This window comes from Anomaloglossus baeobatrachus, chromosome 1, assembly GCF_048569485.1.
Source record: "Anomaloglossus baeobatrachus isolate aAnoBae1 chromosome 1, aAnoBae1.hap1, whole genome shotgun sequence".
NCBI classification, from domain to species: Eukaryota; Metazoa; Chordata; class Amphibia; order Anura; family Aromobatidae; genus Anomaloglossus; species Anomaloglossus baeobatrachus.
In genome coordinates this window covers 712,069,024-712,084,777 of record NC_134353.1, presented here as the reverse complement: position 1 = coordinate 712,084,777, position 15,754 = coordinate 712,069,024, and the positions used below count along the sequence as shown (strand labels likewise).

The following is a 15,754-nucleotide window of genomic DNA, read 5'->3' as shown; positions in this document are numbered from 1 at the left end:
TTTATACTCGCAAGTGTGATTCCAGCCTGACATGTACTACCTTCCTAAATAGAGTTGCAGACCAAGAACTCTTCTTGGCAGCAATATTTCCTAACAGCATTGACATTTTTTAGCAGGGTAATGACCCCTGCCATACTGTAAAAATTGTTGAAAACCATGACAAACTGTTAAACCACTGAAAGACTGGTCCATTTTCCCATGTTCATGACCAGGGATTTTTTCTTACAGGCAGTTTTAAGGGCTGCAAAATTATTTCTCAATCGGATATTGAAATGATTTGTCTCTGTTCTTCCTCTTCTTTTTTTTTTTTTTCTGTGATACATAAGTTCTACATTTTACGTCATTATATATGTTTTTTTTTTTATTTTTGCTGATCTCCAGGAAAAATATAGAGAACAAAAAGGAAATATCTGTTTTTACTTTTTTTTTTATTAAGACAGCAGAGAAAATACATTTTAAGTTGTAGTCTCCTTTCTGAGAAAATTATTTTTATATATTGAACCTTTTTTTTTATTTTATGGTGGTAGGGCTCGATGCAGTGACAATAGCTTTCATTTATTTCTATTGATTTGTTTTATTTTTTTCATATTCAATGATGCATTTTTAGTGGGTTTCCGATGCAGAAACGCATCATGTTGTCCACCCATGACTGTATCAGTAAAGTTTTTTTCAAAGCCATATACATATACCTGTAAGTATCAAAACAAAGCAGCTTACAACTCCAGTGGGCGGGGGTCTTACCTCTGGAGTGGTGCTTTAAATCTAAGCTTTCTGCCCCCAGTATTATTACTTACCCTCTGGCGGTTTCATCTTTTTTTTTGGCTGTGCTGTCCACTGGTGCCATTATGTGCCTGTAACGTTTGACTGGGCGAAAGTAATAAGTTACCTCACAAGATCTCAATACAAGTCTGTGAGAGCCAGAACGAGGCCCCCAAAGACTTGCATTGAAAAGTTATTACCGGCTTGCTCCATGAAACCCTGGAGCTGCCAACAGATGTCAAATCACCAGAGTCTGACCGAAGCGGCGGCGATAACCGAAGAAGACAGTGGCAGGTGAGTATGGGATAGGGAACAGGTGACTTTGGAAAACTTTGGAATGGTGTTTTAAAAGATGACCTACCAAATAGAGATACAAATCACAGCATCAAAGACACCGACATTTATGTAGAAAAATAAAATTCTTTTGTGTCTGTTGGAGATGTGGGAATGGTGGGGCATCTTTATACCACATATTCTGGACATGTCCAGCTATTGGTGGTGTTTGGGAGGAGGTAGAATCCCTGATGGGTAGATTGTTAAATGGAGGAATAAATAGAGACCCTGTGGTGTATTTGCTGAATGCCCTCCCGTCATCATTAATCAAATCTGAAATAAAGCTTATGCTACACATTCTCACAGCCGCCAAATGTCTAATATCACTGTTTTGGAACAGAGTGGCCCCGCCGTCTGTTTCAGATTTGTACGCCCGGATAAAAGATGTCAGAAATATGGAACGGTTGACAGCTCAGCTCCATAATACGATGGATGGGTTCATTTAGACATGGTCCCTATGGGATGCTCTTGGGGATACCTACCAGATCTGATGGTTTGAAGGCCAGGAAAGTATTTATTGTAATCAGTACATTCGATATAATTAGGATAGAGAGGATGTGTTATTGTATCATTGGATCCTGTCAGTGCAACATTGACTCTTTTCTCTTGGCTAAATTTGAGGCATAGATCTGCTTATCCCTCATTTGATCTCTAGTATGTTTATTACAGTATATACTATATTTGTATGCATACATGGGAAATGTTCCCTTTATTTGTGAAACTGTTTTTTTTTTTGGTTGTAAAATATTTAAAAAAATGTTCAAAAAATAAAGTTGATAAAAAAAAAACGCTTTTAAAAATATACGCAAATAACTTAATTTAGCTAATAGGTGCAGAAATGATGTAGAAAATCTAGAACGTCGGAGACTTACTAATAAAAGATCTTGAGTCCAGATCTTGAGTCCATGCCTTGAGGGGTCACTGCTGCTTTAGAGTGATAGTTTGGACCTATATAATATTAGTGAGGTGGTCTTAATATTATTGCTATTTTGTGAGCATATCATTTGTAGTAATATGGCATAATTGTAAAATTATACATATTGGCCCAATGCAACTTTTGGAGTTTCAGCTCGACAAAAATTGTTGGGGTTGAGGCAGGACTAATTCATGATGAGCTGTGGCATTCCTTACATCAGAAATCTTACTCAAGTTAGTGACTGGAGTAAGATTAGTGGCAAGGTGCATGGCCCCCTGCACCTTAAGGCCGCTTTACACACAACGATATCGCTAGCGATCTCGTTAGTGATGTGACACGCCCAGATCGTTGCTACGATTTGCCTAGATCGCTCATAGGTCGTTTTTTAGCGGTCACACGTACCCATCTCACAAACGACGCTACATCGTTCAGCGATATATTCTTTGACCAAGGTGGGGGTGTGGACACAGTCACACAGCATTCCTCCCAACAATTCCGGCAACGACAGAGGCGTATAATTGTCCATATCATACACCCTGGCGTGACACCAATCAGAGCGGAGGAGGCGTGGAGCATTGCTCGTAACAACACGCCCGCGTCGCTGATGACGGACGCATTAACAAAGTTGTTCGTCGTTGGCAGGGTGTCAAACGTAGCAATATGTCTGCTGCGTTCGAAACAACGAACAATATTTTGAAAATGAAAAACGTGTCAACAATCAACGATTTTCGCTAGTTTTACTATCGTTCGGAGCCGCTCGTAGGCGTCATACACAACAACGTCGCTAACGATGACGGAAGTGCGTCACGAAAACAGTGACCCCCGACGACATCATATCAGATAAATTGTAGCGTGTAAAGCCCCCTTTAGATGCATGCGCATCTTAATGAGTTAGTAGTGCCTGACACCAACTCACTGGGCTTGCCATTGTCTATATACATTTTTTTTTTTTATTTATTTATCTTGTATTTTGTCACTTTCTACATGAATGTGTCTTTTTTTTATATTGTTTTTAGGTGGCTTGTTATTGTCCAAAGACTGACTGTTGGTCATTGGTGACCCCTTTACCAGCAGGTCATGGAGAGCCTGGAATAGCTGTCCTTGAGAATAAAATTTATGTTCTAGGAGGACGGTCGCACAACCATGGAGATCGTATGGATTACGTACATATATATGATGAAGAAAAAGACTTATGGAAAGGAGGACCTCACTTAGAGGATGATGTTTCGGGCATGGCAGCCTGTGTTCTGACTCTTCCCAGATCTATTCTCATTGACACAGATGTGTGGACACAGGAGATGTACATGCATTACATGGAGAGAGTGCAGCACCCAGGTGACCATACTGACGGGCTCAGTGTTTCCGACTGGGAGGATTTGGACAATTCTGGAGAAGATTGACTAATGTTTTGAGTGCATGTCAAAACTACATTCTTTGCCTTTTCTGAAGCCGTAGTTTTCTCACCTCCTATATAGTTAGAAGATTTATTTTTTTTGTTTGTTTTTAATCCTTAGCTCAACAGTTTTTGTTGTCCTTTTTTATTTTACATTTTGGGGGTTTTTTTTGCAATCAAGCCTAAAGAAGCAAAGTATTTGCAAATCTCTTTTTCACATAACCTGTACAGTGCCATTTTCCCCACAAATATTTTTTCGGATTGTCCCCTGCATGGAGTGATGTTCTTCACTTACCGTATACGTGTTCCCAGCATCCTCCTGCTATATAGGTTTATTTTTTCAGCTTCTGATGTAGAATATTTTTGCACAAATTATGACACTATGCCAAATGTTACCTGGAGGTGCGGTTTTAATCACTGTTATATTCTTGGGTGTCTCAGATGGTTAAAATACATGGTATCATGTAGTTGCACATTCACAAATCTGCACTTAAACACATTATGTTACACACTCACGTGACACAAATGATCCTTTGCATCTGAACAAATGTTTTATATATGGATGATTTGAAGTTTTTAATTTAGTTTTCTTGGGGGGGGGTTTAAGTTACAAAACTTGACGTTTCTCTTTGTAGCACATTGCAGGCGCACACTTCATCGATTTAGGGGTGCTTCACACATAGCGAGATCGCTACCGAAATCGCTGCTACGGCACGGTTTTGGTGACGCAACAGTGAGCTCATTAGCGATCTCGCTGTGTGTGACACTGAGCAGCGATCTGGCCCCTGCTGCGAGATCGCTGCTCGTTACACATACAGCCCTGGTTCGTTTTCTTCAAAGGCGCTCTTCCGCTGTGACACACAGATCGCTGTGTGTGACAACGAGAGAGCGACAAAATGAAGCGAGCAGGGAGCAGGAGCCGGCAGCTGCGGTAAGCTGTAACCAAGATAAACATCGGGTATCCAAGGTGGTCACCCGATATTTACCTTAGTTACCAGCCTCCGCAGCTCTCACGCTGCCTGTGCTGCCGGCTCCGGCTCTCTGCACATGTAGCTGCAGTACACATCGGGTTAATTAACCCGATATGTACTGTAGCTAGGAGAGCAAGGAGCCAGCGCTAAGCAGTGTGCGCGGCTCCCTGCTCTCTGCACATGTAGCTGCAGTACACATCGGGTTAATTAACCCGATGTGTACTGTAGCTAGGAGAGCAAGGAGCCAGCGCTAAGCAGTGTGCGCGGCTCCCTGCTCTCGCGGTTATGATCGCTGCTTCGGCTGCTGTGTTTGACAGCTAAGCAGCGATCATAACAGCGACTTACAAGGTCGCTGTTACGTCACAGAAAATGGTGATGTAACAGCGACCTCGTTGTCGCTTAGTGTGAACCAGCCCTTACTCTTTTGTTTAGCGAACCTGTCACCATCCTTTCATAACCCATTGAGGCAAACTTGCCCAATGTTGGTGCTTAAGGCCTTTAATAATAAAAAATATTTTCTTTGTCTGCTAGGCAGATTAAGATCAACTGCTTGAAATGTTTTCTGCAATGCACTATCCTGAGTTTTTCTAAAAGAGTATTTTATAAAAAGCAGTAAACCCGTTTATATGCCTTTTTAATATGTATTATTTATAGGATGGGGTATCTAAAGAGAAAAAAAAAAAAACTTGTGCAAAATGTTACTGGTGTGTTGACATTTTAAGCGTGTTTATTTCATATTTGATTCTACTATACTTGTTTAACTCTAATTTCGGGTATCAAATTGGCTAAATTTCCATTCATCGGGCAGTCCGGAAGCTGCATGCTCACTTCTGCATACTACAACTTCCCGAATTCTATCATATATAGCACAGACGGAAGGGGGAAGATACCATATTCTATTTTCATCCTAATAGATTATATCACAATCCCCATATAAACGGATGTCATGGAATATACTCCAAAATTCAACTATCAAAATCGTGTTAAACACGTATAGGAGACTCATTCATTTGTAAAAAAAATTAAATTTTATTATAATTCAACCATAAAAGATAAAATTCATTTTCCATATAAGGCTAGTTTCACACTTGCGTTGAACAGTATCCGTTGCATTGCGTTGTGTGACGGATGTAACGGATGTGTTGCATATAGTGCCACAACGGATGCTGCAAAACAGTGGAATCTGTTTTGATTTTTTTTTTTTTTTTTTTTACAGTTTTACCGGCGGCAGACTATTGTGAACGATCAGCTGATCGCTACCAGTAGCCGGCCGCCGGGTGATCAGCTGATCGCTCCCTGCAGCCGGCAGCCGGGTGATCAGCTGATCGCTCCCTGCAGCCGGCCGCCGGGTGATCAGCTGATCGCTCCCTGCAGCCGGCCGCCGAGTGATCAGCTGAGCGCTGTCACTTGCCGGCCGCCGGGTGATCAGCTGATCGCTCCCTGCAGCCGGCCGCCGGGTGATCAGCTGATCGCTCCTTGCAGCCGGCCGCCGGGTGATCAGCTGATCGCTCCTTGCAGCCGGCCGCCGGGTGATCAGCTGATCGCTCCTTGCAGCCGGCCGCCGGGTGATCAGCTGATCGCTCCTTGCAGCCGGCCGCCGGGTGATCAGCTGATCGCTCCTTGCAGCCGGCCGCCGGGTGATCAGCTGATCGCTCCCTGCAGCCGGCCGCCGGGTGATCAGCTGATCGCTCCCTGCAGCCGGCCGCCGGGTGATCAGCTGATCGCTCCCTGCAGCCGGCCGCCGGGTGATAAGCTGATCGCTCCTTGCAGCCGGCCGCCGGGTGATCAGCTGAGCGCTGTCACTTGCCGTCTACCGGGTGATCAGCTGATCGCACCTTGCAGCCGACCGCCGGGTGATCAGCTGAGCGCTGTCACTTGCCGACGGCCGGGCGCTCAGCTGAACGTTCGGCCACCGCGAGCCAAAATAAAGTTTGTGATTTAAAAAAAAAAAAAAAAAAAGAGCATGCGCAGTGAAATCCAGAGGATTCCGCTGCTCAAAACAACGTTACATGCTGCGTTCCTCCCGCTGGGCGGAAGCAGCGGAGCGTCGCCCAGCGGAAGCAACGCAGGTCCTTTTGGTACAATCCAATAAATAAGAAATAACGTTTGGAACTCCATTCTATGTCTGAACTGGGTGCAAAAACCTAAAAAAACATCACTATGGGGAGATAAGGTATGCACACCAGTGACTATGTAAGGGGAATACATGGAATAGCAGAAACTGCTGTGTGAATACTGACATGAAAAATTCAATAGCTATATGTACGAATGAAATGTGGAAAAATGGAACCTGCATTACTGCTATGAATATATGAATAAAGAGAAATTTAGCTACTGAATTGATCAATGCAATAGAGCCCCAACACTACGCCAAAGTATTTCTCTACGTTGGGGTCCCTAGCTTGTGTGTGTGTCCTCTCATGCAGTTAAAAAACTTACCGTGTATGGGAAGCTGAGACCCAGGCTATATATATGATGTGGATTGGCAATAGGTGTGTATGGGGAGGGTTCCCAAACGAAAATCAACTAACAAATAAGAAATAACGTTTGGAACTCCATTCTATGTCTGAACTGGGTGCAAAAACCTAAAAAAACATCACTATGGGGAGATAAGGTATGCACACCAGTGACTATGTAAGGGGAATACATGGAATAGCAGAAACTGCTGTGTGAATACTGACATGAAAAATTCAATAGCTATATGTAAGAATGAAATGTGAAAAATGGAACCTGCATTACTGCCATGAATATATGAATAAAGAGAAATTTAGCTACTGAATTGATCAATGCAGAAGAGCCCCAACACTACGCCAAAGTATTTCTCTACGTTGGGGTCCCTAGCTTGTGTGTGTCCTCTCATGCAGTTAAAAAACTTACCGTGTATGGGACGCTGAGACCCAGGCTATATATGCGTATAATGTGGATTGGCAATAGGTGTGTATGGGGAGGGTTCACAAACGAAAAAACTACTAACATTAAGGAATAACGTTTGGAACTCCATTCTATGTCTGAACTGGGTGCAAAAAACCTAAAAAACATCACTATGGGGAGATAAGGTATGCACACCAGTGACTATGGAAGGGGAATACATGGAATAGCAGAAACTGCTGTGTGAATACTGACATGAAAAATTCAATAGCTATATGTACGAATGAAATGTGGAAAAATGGAACCTGCATTACTGCTATGAATATATGACCCCAACGTAGAGAAATACTTTGGCGTAGTGTTGGGGCTCTATTGCATTGATCAATTCAGTAGCTAAATTTCTCTTTATTCATATATTCATAGCAGTAATGCAGGTTCCATTTTTCCACATTTCATTCGTACATATAGCTATTGAATTTTTCATGTCCGTATTCACACAGCAGTTTCTGCTATTCCATGTATTCCCCTTACATAGTCACTGGTGTGCATACCTTATCTCCCCATACTTTTGGTACAATCCGTCAACCATACAAGTCTATGGGAAACAGCGGAATCCATTAACGGATTCCGCTGTTTTCCAAAAGGGCGGATTGTAACGGAAGGAAAACAACGCAAGTGTGAAAGTACCCTAATATAGATATGAGGTAAGGTGGATTCTTTACACACCCACCCATCAAGGAGCCGCACAAATTTAACCCATCATGATCCCAAGCAAAAGAGTATATAAACAGCCAGTGCAGTATAATGGGAAAACACCATGTGGTCAAATAGTCATATTATAAAACAACAGTTTTCAGACTTGCCCATGGTGTACAAGCTGAGGGCCTATCAGTGGCGGTTCAGAGGTGGGTAGGTGAGTATCCTTCAACCCGGACGTGCGTGTCACCAAAGCTTCATCAGCGGGGTGCAGGGCGAATGGATATACTCACACCACACTCCTCTTTTATATCAGTAAGTAACCATGATTGTCAGTGACGTACTCCATGTGTGTGTAACGCCGACGTAGCGGCGCATGTGCGCAGGACAGGACACCCGGAAGTGACGCCGCCGCACGGCGGCTCTCATCCCCGAGACGCATGTCAGAGGGAATTCCCTCAGTGACGTCACCAAACATGCGCATCAGGAATACTGAGGCCGCCGAGTGACGACATCCGGAAGCCGCGCGCATGCGCCGCAGCAGCGCCCACACACAGGGAATGTTATGGTGACCAATGCGCACATAAGGAGTCTGACCCATCCAAAACAAAACCAAGAAGAAGGGGGCAAAAAAGAAAGAAAGAAGATGAGAACATAGGCCATCAAGGTGCTTGTTACAAGGCGAACACCTGATGAAACATAGTATATTTATAACAGATTCCCATCATATCATATATGTACCGAGGTCAGCCCCCCAGTATAAGGATGAGTCCCCACCCACATACAAATACCATACACTGTTAGCTCACACATTCATGTATTCATATGAAGGCAAGCACATAGACATCAAACACAATTAACAAGATAATTTAGTATATCCATTTGAATAGATTCAGAGTCCATGCTATGTCTATTGCTGCATTCATTTTCATCCAGGCTCTCAGTATGGTAGAGTGGTGGTTCGTGGTTCAATCTAGATGGTCAGTATATCTTATCAATCGGTCACTCCTATATATTCATCACCAGCAGTCCATAGTAACGATGAGGAGAGTGTACATGGAATTTACTATTAAAATAATAACATTAAGACAACACTATTAAAAAAGAGACATAGGGCCACACTGCATAGATTACTTCCATTAACCATAGTCTTAGTCACGGGTATCAAATTGGCTAAATTTCCATTCATCGGGCAGTCCGAAAGCTGCATGCTCACTTCTGAATACTACAACTTCCCGAATTCTGTGTGGTTTGTTGTCTCCCTCCCTGCCACCTTCCTTTTCTATCCTGTGCAGCCTATATAAAATGCATACAGTAAAAACACACAAAGCTGGAATAGCAACATACAAGTCAAATATTCTGATTTAGGTGTGTGGTCAAAAGAAGAGGAGCAAACAAATCATGGCCATAGAAAAAATGCTGACCGCTAGAGCTGGTGTCACACACAGCGACAACGACAACGACGTCGCTGCTACGTCACCATTTTCTGTGACGTTGCAGCGACGTCCCGTCGCTGTCGCTGTGTGTGACATCCAGCAACGACCTGGCCCCTGCTGTGAGGTCGCCGGTCGTTGCTGAATGTCCAGCTTCATTTTTTGGTCGTCACTCTCCCGCTGTGACACACACATCGCTGTGTGTGACAGCGAGAGAGCGACGAAATGAAGCGAGCAGGAGCCGGCACTGGCAGCTGCGGTAAGCTGTAACCAGCGTAAACATCGGGTAACCAAGGGAAGTCCTTTCCCTGGTTACCCGATGTTTACGCTGGTTACCAGCCTCCGCTCTTGCTGCCAGTGCCGGCTCCTGCACTGTGACATGTGGCTGCAGTATGCATCGGGTAATTAACCCGATGTATACTGTAGCAAAGAGAGCAAGGAGCCAGCGCTAAGCAGTGCGCGCGGCTCCCTGCTCTCTGCACTGTGACATGTAGCTGCAGCACACATCGGGTTAATTAACCCGATGTGTACTGTACCTAGGAGAGCAAGGAGCCAGCGCTAAGCGCGGCTCCCTGCTCTCTGAACATGTAACACAGCGACGTTATGATCGCTGCTTCTGCTGTGTTTGACAGCTAAGCAGCGATCATAACAGCGACTTACAAGGTCGCTGTTACGTCACCGAAAATGGTGACGTAACAGTGACGTCGTTGTCGCTGTCGTTTAGTGTGAACCCAGCTTTAGAGTAGAAAAAAAAAATCTTTTATTAAGGTATAAATATAGTTATCAGGTTTAAAGAGTGTGTGAATGACTGACATAGTAAGGCTACGTGCACACGTTGCAGATTTGTTAGCAGTAAGGGCTCATGCGCATGTTGCTTACTTGCATGCATTTACGCTGCATATTGCACTGCAGCGTAAATGCATACGTCCTGCGTCCCTTGCAATCTATGTAGATTGTGCACGTTGCTTTTATGAACGCAGAGATTTTGATGCTAAAATTTTGACCCAAATCCGTGCGTTCATAAAAGCAGCATGTCAATTAGTCCGTGCGTTCTGAATGCAGCTCCTGCTCTGTCTATGGTGGGGGCAGCAGCCAGAGTGCATGAAATCGGCTTTTTTTTTAACAAAAATACTGCATTCATTCTGCAGCGATTTAAAGCGCACGTGCTGTTAAATCGCTGCAGAAGAATCAGCAGTTACGTGCACATGAGCCCTAATATCTGCACCAAATCTGCATCTCCTGGCAGCAAAAACGCCTGTTTTTGCCACGATTTGCAATTGTTTTTTATGCGTTTTGCCGCTTTTTTAATGCTTTTTTTCATTGCTTTTAAGGTTATATTCACAAAAGGAGCTTTGGCTGCATTTTTTTTAGCATGATTTTTTCCTTAATTTTATTCAAATGCATGCTAATAAATTACTGCCTTCACAGACTCCGCAAAGCCTAAATCTCATCCACACCCACACTAAACACGTGCGGTTTTTTTTCCTGTTTTGTCAACCACCTTGTTTTTTGCGCCATTTTTAAGAGAATAAAAATGTCAATTCTTTCCATCATTTTTGCCACGGTTTCACCGCAATATTACCTTGGTTTTTACCCCTACAAATCAATAAGGAAGGGCAAAACCGCACATTATTTCCTTGCAAAACATGAGGTCTGGGAGGTTTGTCATGTCCAGATCTTATCTTATACTAGTACGCAACGCACCTGCGCCGCTTACCTTCTTGGACAATCCTTCCTGCCTAGTGGACTGAGATCGAGAAATTATGGTTGGCGCCATATCACCCAAGTACGCTTGTCTGGGGAAAGCCCTGAGACTCCCAGTCAAGGGCTTTGCTGGGTCCTATGGCCTTCACCTGTGAGCTGTGGTGTAGATGTAGGATCAAATCCCAGCTGGCTCCCCTGTCCTCCCTCCTAACACCGTTCCTCTTCACTCCCCATCTCTCGGAATCTATTGGATTTGAGACAATGGGTGGCGACTGGTCTCTTCTGCTTCCGAGATTTGGTAGACCCTCTAATGAGAAAGATAAGAGCTTTTGCTGACCTCCATCACAAATTCAAGGTCCTCTCTAACCTCCTTTTCTCATAGCAAATAGCCCATTATTTTTCGACAACTCAGGGGACTAGACAGATCCCTAACCCGTTTCGGTTGGAATATCTATGTGCTGGCAATACTTCCACCAAGGGCCTGATATCGGACATATACACATTGCTGACTAATAAAGGCTCCCCAGATGCGCCAGCACATCAGTATATGCAGAAGTGGAAGAGATTGATTGAGAGAGATCTTCCGGACCGGGTTTGGAGGGTGGTTTGGCCTATGGCTTTTAAGACCTCCATTAACACGTTGTACAAAGAGAACCAAATTAAATTGTTAATGACCTAGTACCATACAATGAAACTCCTCCACAAATTTAACCCCCGCGTTCCAGACGTGTGCTGGAAATGTAGGGGGGCGGGGCTTCCTTGTTACATGTCTTCTGGTACTGCCCGGGCATAATGGGTTATTGGAGAGTTGTAGCATCCTTGGTAGAAGATGTCCTGACCAAGAGCATCCCTCTAGACCAGACCTGGGCAAGGGGCGGCCCACGGGCCGGATGCGGTCCGCCTCGTGTCTGTGACCGGCCCGTCCGTCTTGCTGAGAGTTGTAGGCATGGCCTGATCTACGCCTCAGCCTTGCTCTCACTGCCGGGAGCTATGTATCCCATAGTGCAGTGATAAGCAGCTGCCACGCCTCCACTCTGCCGGTCATGCCCCCTCTGGATGCTGATCACACTCTCTGGATGCCTTCTACGGCATCTATGCTGCTAGCCACACCCCCTTTTGCTGTCGTCCACGCCTCCTCAATGCTGGACACACACACTCCTCTGATGCCTCCCTTGTCGCCTCCTCTTGCTCTGTCGATGCTGGCCACGCCCCCTTTGCCTGCCCCTTCTACCCTGGGATCCTCACGTGACCGGCTCATCTCCACACTGGCCTCTTCAAAAAGGTTTGTTCTACAAACTGCGGTAAGTGCACCAGTAGCAGCAGGGAGAGTGCAGAGTGCCTGCAGGAAGGGGGATCAGGGGAGCAGCACTTGTGTCTTCTCAGGTCACCCCTGTGCCTGCAATAGAAGAAGCAGTCACACAGGGGACTCAGAGAAAGCAGCCAGAGGAGCCCTCAGGCTCTGCTGCTGCAGTGCTGCCTGCCTGTGCCCTCAGCGTCCCCAGGGCCAGTATGAATGCCCCACTGGCTACCACTGTCAGTATGCATGCCCCACTCGCCACCACTGTCAGTATGCATGCCCCACTCGCCACCACTGTCAGTATGCATGCCCCACTGGCCACACCACTGTCAGTATGCATGCCCCACTGGCCACACCACTGTCAGTATGCATGCCCCACTGACCATACCACTGTCAGTATGCATGCCCCACTAGCCACCACTGTCGGTATGCATGCCCCACTGGCCACGACTGTCAGTATGCATGCCCCACTGGCCACCACTGTCAGTATGCATGCCCCACTGGCCACCACTGTCAGTATGCAAGGCCCAGTGGCCACCACTGTCAGTATGCAAGCCCCACTGGCCACCACTCAGTATGCATGCCCCACTGGCCACCACTGTCAGTATGCAAGCCCCACTAGCCACCACTGTCAGTATGCATGCCCCACTAGCCACCACTGTCAGTATGCATGCCCCACTGGCCACCACTGTCAGTATGCATGCCCCACTGGCCACCACTGTCAGTATGCATGCCCCACTGACCACCACTGTCAGTATGCATGCCCCACTGGCCACCACTGTCAGTATGCAAGCCCCACTCGCCACCACTGTCAGTATGTATGCCCCACTGGCCACCACTGTCAGTATGCATGCTCCACTGGCCACCAGGGACAGTATGTATGCTACACAGGCCACCAGGGCCAGTATGTATGCTCCACAGGCCATCAGGGCCAGTATGTATGCTTCACAGGCCCCAGTAATGTGTATGCCCCCTACTGACCCCACTAATGTCTATGCCACTTACTGACGCCAGAAATGTGTATGTCCCCCACCTATGCTGCTAGCCACGCCCCCTTTTGCTGTCATCCACGTTTCCTCAATGCTGGACACACACTCCACGGATGCCTCCCTTGTCCCCTCCTCTTGCTCTGTCGATGCTGGCCACACCCCCTTTGCCTGCCCCTTCTACCCTGAGATCCTGACGTGATCGGCTCATCTCCACAGCGGCCTCTTCAAAAACGTTTGTTCTACAAACTGCGGCAAGTGTACCAGTAGCAGCAGGGGGAGTGCAAAGTGCCTGCAGGAGGGGGGAGCAGGGGAGCAGCACTCGTGTCTTCTCAGGTCCCCCATGTGCCTGCAATAGAAGAATCAGTCACACAGGGGACTCAGAGAAAGCAGCCAGAGGAGCCCTCAGGCTCTGCTGCTGCAGTGCTGCCTGCCTATGCACTCAGCGTCCCCAGGGCCAGTATGAATGCCCCACTGGCCACCAATGTCAAAATGCATGCCCCACTGGCCACACCACTGTCAGTATGCATGCCCCACTGGCCACACCACTGTCAGTATGCATGCCCCACTGGCCACCACTGTCAGTATGCATGCCCAACTGGCCACCACTGTCAGTATGCATGCCCCACTGGCCACCACTGTCAGTATGCATGCCCCACTGGTCACCACTGTCAGTATGCATGCCCCACTGGCCAACACTGTCAGTATATATGCCCCACTGGCCACCACTGTCAGTATGCATGCCCCACTGGCCACCACTGTCAGTATGCAAGCCCCACTGGCCACCACTGTCAGTATGCAAACCCCACTGGCCACCACTGTCAGTATGCATGCCCCACTGGCCACCACTGTCAGTATGCAAGCCCCACTGGCCACCACTGTCAGTATGCATGCCCCACTGGCCACCACTGTCAGTATGCATGCCCCACTAGCCACCACTGTCAGTATGCATGCCCCACTGGCCACCACTGTCAGTATGCATGCCCCACTGGCCACCACTGTCAGTATGCATGCCCCACTGGCCACCACTGTCAGTATGCATGCCCCACTGGCCACCACTGTCAGTATGCATGCCCCACTGACCACCACTGTCAGTATACATGCCCCACTGGCCACTACTGTCAGTATGCAAGCCCCACTGGCCACCACTGTCAGTATGCAAGCCCCACTGGCCACCACTGTCAGTATGAAAGCCCCACTGGCCACCACTGTCAGTATGCATGCCCCACTGGCCACCACTGTCAGTATGCATGCCCCACTGGCCACCACTGTCAGTATGCATGCCCCACTGGTCACCACTGTCAGTATGCATGCCCCACTGGCCAACACTGTCAGTATATATGCCCCACTGGCCACCACTGTCAGTATGCATGCCCCACTGGCCACCACTGTCAGTATGCAAGCCCCACTGGCCACCACTGTCAGTATGCAAACCCCACTGGCCACCACTGTCAGTATGCAAGCCCCACTGGCCACCACTGTCAGTATGCAAGCCCCACTGGCCACCACTGTCAGTATGCATGCCCCACTGGCCACCACTGTCAGTATGCATGCCCCACTAGCCACCACTGTCAGTATGCATGCCCAACTAGCCACCACTGTCAGTATGCATGCCCCACTGGCCACCACTGTCAGTATGCATGCCCCACTGGCCACCACTGTCAGTATGCATGCCCCACTGGCCACCACTGTCAGTATGCATGCCCCACTGGCCACCACTGTCAGTATGCATGCCCCACTGACCACCACTGTCAGTATACATGCCCCACTGGCCACCACTGTCAGTATGCAAGCCCCACTGGCCACCACTGTCAGTTATGCAAGCCCCACTGGCCACCACTGTCAGTATGAAAGCCCCACTGGCCACCACTGTCAGTATGCATGCCCCACTGGCCACCACTGTCAGTATGCATGCTCCACTAGCCACCAGGGACAGTATGTATGCTCTACTGGCCACCAGGGACAGTATATATGCTACACAGGCCACTAGGGCCAGTATGTATGCTTCACAGGCCCCAGTAATGTGTATGCCCCCTACTGACCCCACTAATGTCTATGCCACTTACTGACCCCAGTAATGTGTATGTCCCCCACTGACCCCAGTAATGTCTATGCCCCCCCACTGATCCCAGTAATGTGTATACCTCCCACTGATCCCAGTAATGTGTATGCCCCCCACTGATCCCAGTAATGTCTATGCCCCCCACTGACCTGAGTAATGTCTATGCCCCCCCACATTTTCATTGAATCTTATTATTGTTTAACTTACTGTTTGTTTATGAAGGGATAGTGTATATATACTATATACAGTATTGGGTAGAACTGAGCTAATTATATTAGTCGGGCCCTCTAAAACCATCCCAATTTCTCATGCGGCCCCATGGGAAAATTAATTGCC

General features: G+C 47.1%; 1 protein-coding gene across 6 annotated transcripts in view; it reads left to right on the top strand.

The window, feature by feature from the left end:
• The window catches only part of KLHL22 (kelch like family member 22), a 45,286-nt gene extending 39,531 nt beyond the window's left edge, over positions 1-5,755 (top strand). For all 6 annotated transcript variants that reach the window (XM_075321740.1, XM_075321706.1, XM_075321724.1 and 3 more), the window contains one exon: positions 3,025-5,755. In XM_075321740.1, the coding sequence (XP_075177855.1) occupies positions 3,025-3,408 (384 nt within the window). In that variant the 3' untranslated portion in view covers positions 3,409-5,755. The remainder of the gene's footprint in view (positions 1-3,024) is intronic.
• The last annotated feature ends 9,999 nt before the right edge of the window (positions 5,756-15,754 follow it).